We start from the raw sequence: 5,154 nt of genomic DNA, 5'->3' as shown, positions 1-5,154 counted from the left end.
AACATGTGGGATGCAACAGTTTTCTTTTCCTAAGTGAAGAATCCTCAGTAAATTTAAACTTCATTTCACTGAAACAAGGAATATTTCTCCCAGTATTCTTGCACTGTCAGATTCCTCACTTAGCAGAAAGGAACCTTTAGGTACTACTGCAGATGAAATGAATTTTATTTGATTGGATTTTCCCATCTATGTTCTCCCACTCACCCTCATCTCTGCCACATAGGCTGCTCATTGGATCAAACCCCAATCAATTGAATTTCCAATGAGCAACTTCAGGCATTCCCAAAGAGCAACCGGCGTGGGGGGTCGCACTTTTAAAACCATGCCTCATTTCCATTAAGTGTAATAATTATATTACATTACAGAATCCTATAGCCCTTGACTTGCAAGTTGAAAATGAAAATTTATATTAGAAAAGCATTTAAAATCATCACAGTTTGTTCTCCAGGAGTAAAGTGTGATGAAATCCTAAATGAGGTGGAGCTGAAGGGCAGTTCACATGACACAAAGTCCTTTGTTGCGCCAAATGCTTTATCTACAGCAGATGGCTATGTTTTTAACGTGAGTGCTGGCCAGCTATACCGAGGTTTTGTCTACTGATGGAGACCCAGTAATGGAGACCACACAGGTATTTTTCCAAAACAAAATAATCTTTTTACTGAAGGATTTCAAGTTCACACATACAAAATAATCAGTCTCTCGTTTCACATACACTCAAGGTTCCTTTAGATATACAGAACGAAATAAAAATAGAGTACCAGTTACTTGTAGGTAGGTAGGTATATTTCGGTTTTATATTCGCCTGATTCCAGAAGTCTTGTCTGTTGCAATGGAAGAATAGGGGATAAAAGAATTCCTATGGGGTTTAAGCTAACTCACACCTGCTAGAACCTGCTAACAAGATGTGGACCTCATTGGCTGCAGTCCAAGAGATCTTAAAGTAGACAAAGGTTTGTGGTATAGGAAGCTGGACTTAAGAGGTGGTAAAGAAGAAAGGTTGGCTAGCAAAGACCTAGGGCTTGCGTCTTTACTTTTATAGTGGGGCCCTCCATGTGGGTGGCACCCTGCCAGACTGTGGTCCCACCTACTCACAAGTCCATCCCATGAACTACCTGATAGGTGAATGTGGAAAGGGGCTGGTGTTCTATGGGTTGGACCAATATTTGAAATACTATGCTCTATCTCATGGAACACCATTTGGCTAGGTGTGAAGTCTCTTCTTCCTGTATCTCCTTTGAAATACAAATGAATCTTGGTTCTCCCAGGCCAGTTTGGTACCTTCAACAGGAAACTGTTATACAGATGCAAATCCAGTCCATGCTCTATGTGACATGTCATCTTTGCCGTAATGGGGGAATTTCTTCTGGAGTTGTTGTTCTCTGCTCACAAAGGCTACCATGTGCTCCTTCTTCTTCCCATGATGCACTCTGAGCTGAATGTGTGCAAACTACATTAACATAAATGCAGGCAAGCGTTTCCTATGTGAATTCTGTCTCACAGTAGGTAATGCAAACAGCTTTCCTTGGTTCATGGTATACAAGTGTGTGCACAGTTCATTTGGTGTGTGTGTGTGTGTGTGTGTAGCGGATATAAATCATAAAATGTGTCAATTTCTCAACACCTTGACTGACATGAGGACTTCTTAGCAGATATACAAAAGATAGTTTTGGGGCCCTAGACTATATCTGTAGTGAGCATACAAGCATAGTCACTTCATAGAGCACAATGCCATAACAACCATTTTGCTGAGTGAAGAATATCTCTGTGACTCTTGTCCTAGTACGCAGACGAAAAACTATCAGCACGTCTTGGCTCTTGTATTTGCTGTGAAGGAAATCAATGAAAACTTGCATCTCTTACAAAATATCACCATGGGCTACCACATCTCTAACACCTACTTCAATGCAATACGGGTGTATCATGCCACAATGGAACTTCTGTCCACAAAGAGCAGATTTGTCCCCAACTACAAGTGTGGCAGTGAGAGCAGTCCAATAGCAGTCATAGGAGGACTTGAATCTGAAACGTCCTTCTACATGGCAACTATTCTAAACACCTACAGAATTCCACAGGTAAGCTGTGTATGTGGAACATGATGGGATTTTAACAAAAGGGTTACCATGATTATAGAAAGGCAGACTTTATCTGTTCCCAGGAAATCTAAACCAAGAGAAACTCATCTTATGCTCAGTGACATAGCTCAGTGACATACTTCTTTTGTGTAACTTCAACAATATGGGAATCCAATGTTCTTTAAACGCATAGTATTTTTTCTGTTGCCGTTTATGACTCTGGTTGCAAAAACAGTAATGGCAATAAACAATAGCATTTCTTTTGTGTCTTGGTCCCTGTTTACATGTCTTTTTAGAGAATGTAATATGTAATTTAATGTCTCTTACTCCAGTATGAAGAGACAAATTGTAGACCTAGAGGAAGAGGATGCGGTTAGACAACTTTTATTTTTGTGAGGTGATTCTATAGCCTTCAAATTGCATGCTTTCACTTGCTGTATCAATTGCATGCCATAATCTTTTAGATTTTTCCCCCTGAAATGAGTTATTTGGTCTTTGTAACCACCAGATAAAGCTTCATGTGTTATGGCTCACATTCACCAAAATATAAGAGACACAAAGATAGTCCTCCTCATTTAGAATATCTCAAACAAGAGATTTCAAGACATTTCCCCCTACCTCTATGTTGGCCAAATTGAGGAGTGGATTCTGATTATTATTATTTTTTTTTACAATCTATCTTCAAAATCATCATACTACAATTCTATTTGAGGTCTGCTGGTGGTTGAGGAAAGTAACCCTGTTTGTGAAAGTGGGATAAGCTGGGAGATGGGATAAACTGGGAGAGATGAACTCCTCATTGTGTTCTAGCTGGCTGGGTCAATCTCTCATTCTCAGTGGTAAAAACAATGGCTTGAAGGGTTGTTTTACCACAATATCATTAATGCAAATTAAATATCTTCAAATCTGAAAATATAATATAGTGGGGAGAGGGAATCTCAGTATCAGTAAAACATCAAAATATCTTTTTTTAAAAATCCAAATTAATTTTGTACATTGAAGTATGGAAATATCATATGAGGAAAGACATTATTGCTTCCCATTCTGATAAGATTATTTTTATAAGCCCTGCTCTTCACTCTTCTCACAAATGAAGTTGTTTTGATATTTTCTTTGAAAATCTTTGGGAAAAAATAAATGAAACAGGGATTTAGAATCTGACAAACAATGGGCTGAACCCAATCACTATTCTATCACTCCACTGAACCAAGTTTATTTAATAAAATATTCATACCCAAACTTTCCTTTCGGCATCAGTTTGAAGCCTTTCTACAGACAAAAATGTCCTGTGCCAACTTAAATGGATGTTCCATTGGAGGGAGAGATATTTAAGTTAGACGAAGGCTACTTAAGGGCTGAATGTATCCCCCTTAATATAAATGGAAAATTGTACACTGATATGCAGATTATGGGCTCATATACACATATTTAAAAAACCCTTTTCTATCTCACTGTCAACATCTGCTCCCCAATATTTAGCTCACCTACAGCTCTGCTTCAGAGATGAAAGATAAATTCTCAGGCCTTTCTGCCTATCATATGGTCCCAAATGAAGCCTATCAATACAAGGGGATTCTTGACTTAATTCTGCATTTCAGGTGGACATGGATTGGGATCATTACAGTAGATGATGAACATGGAGAAAAATTTCTACAAGCCATGCTTCCTCAGTTTTCTGTGAAGGGAATCTGTGTAGCCTTCAAGAAAGTATTTCTTCAAGCCACTATAATCGATTATTATATGGATAGCCTGGAGAATGGACAGGAAATAATTGATGTTTTAAGGGGAAGTAAAGCCAATGCAATTATCTTTTTTGGAGATGCTGAGTCTGTCTCACATATGAGATGGTTAGCAAAACTGTTAGAAACTGAATTCCAAATGATAAAAGGCAAATTGTATGTTATGACAGTTCAGATGGAATTTTCATCATTTTATTATCAAAGGACCTGGGACCTACAACTCCTTCATGGTGTTATATCCTTCACATTTCATGCAAATGAACCCCCAGGATTCCAGCAATTTCTTCACAGCAGAAAGCCTCTTCAGGATAAAGGAGATAGTTTCATCAAGGTCTTCTGGGAACAGACATTCCTCTGTCACTTCTCAGACTCATTTTTGGAGAAGGAGTTTGCTGAAGATTGCACTGGGGAGGAGAAGCTGGAGACCCTTCCTGGAGATGTTTTTGAAATGAGCATTTCTGGCCACAGCTACAGTGTCTACAATGCTGTTTATGCTGTGGCACATGCTTTGCATGCCATGCGGTCATCCCGGTCATCCCTTTATGAACACAACACAATGATAGATGGAAACGTTGGGAGAAATTTTAATCCACAGTCATGGCAGGTAAATGTCTTAAGTAATCCCATGTATCGGAGAAACAAGTATATGGAGGCCAAAAGAGGATACAATCTGTACAGGAAAATACCTTTCCAGAAGTAATGCATACATCAATCTCTAAAACAGCTAGAAATACTACAGTTCTTTATCCATCAAGGCTACCTTTGTGATCTACTAAGAATTTACAAACATAACATTCCTGGAAAATTCAAAGTAGACATATAAATGGTACCCCTGCTAACTTTCACTGTTGAATATTAATCACAGCTGATGTCAGTTCAGGAGTATTCAGTTCTTTCTTCTCTTACATTTTATGTGATTCAGAGTTGAGTACAATTGATAGGAAAATGATATAGGCATTATAAAAAGAATGGGCTACAATCAGATTCCTTAATATGTGGATTGTGCTTAATTAGGGTTGTGATTCCTATACCTCATTGGTCATGATAGAAGCCTCTTATGGTATCTCCTATAAAAGAGAATTTTTTCCACAGCCTTAATTGTTGAGGGACCTTTTGCAATACTTAGTGCTTTGAGAGGCTTTAGAAACAGCTGTTTGTATCCAATAGTAATTGTTTGCTTCTATCAGCTACATAGGAGTTTTCATCTTCTCCTCTACTCCTTCAGTCCAATATCATCCTTGAAATGCTGCTTCCAAGGGACAGGAACCATTGGGAACAGCAAATGGGGTGATTGGGGACCTGTTGGGACCTGCTGTGGAAAAGAATAACTGGGGACCTCCCTC

General features: G+C 38.7%; 1 protein-coding gene across 1 annotated transcript in view; it reads left to right on the top strand.

Moving 5' to 3' along the window:
- Positions 1-1,780: 1,780 nt before the first annotated feature.
- The window catches only part of LOC107118596 (vomeronasal type-2 receptor 26-like), a gene marked incomplete at its 5' end in the record, with an annotated part of 11,373 nt that continues 7,999 nt past the window's right edge, over positions 1,781-5,154 (top strand). Inside the window, 2 exons of the mRNA XM_015420957.1 lie at positions 1,781-2,072; positions 3,552-4,415. Coding sequence (XP_015276443.1) covers positions 1,781-2,072; positions 3,552-4,415 — 1,156 coding nt within the window. The remainder of the gene's footprint in view (positions 2,073-3,551; positions 4,416-5,154) is intronic.

The sequence above is a fragment of the Gekko japonicus genome, unplaced genomic scaffold (genome assembly GCF_001447785.1).
Source record: "Gekko japonicus isolate JY-2015 unplaced genomic scaffold, Gekko_japonicus_V1.1 scaffold3085, whole genome shotgun sequence".
NCBI lineage: Eukaryota > Metazoa > Chordata > Lepidosauria > Squamata > Gekkonidae > Gekko > Gekko japonicus.
Note: the sequence above shows the minus strand (reverse complement) of the source record. Positions and strands in the feature narration are given on the sequence as shown.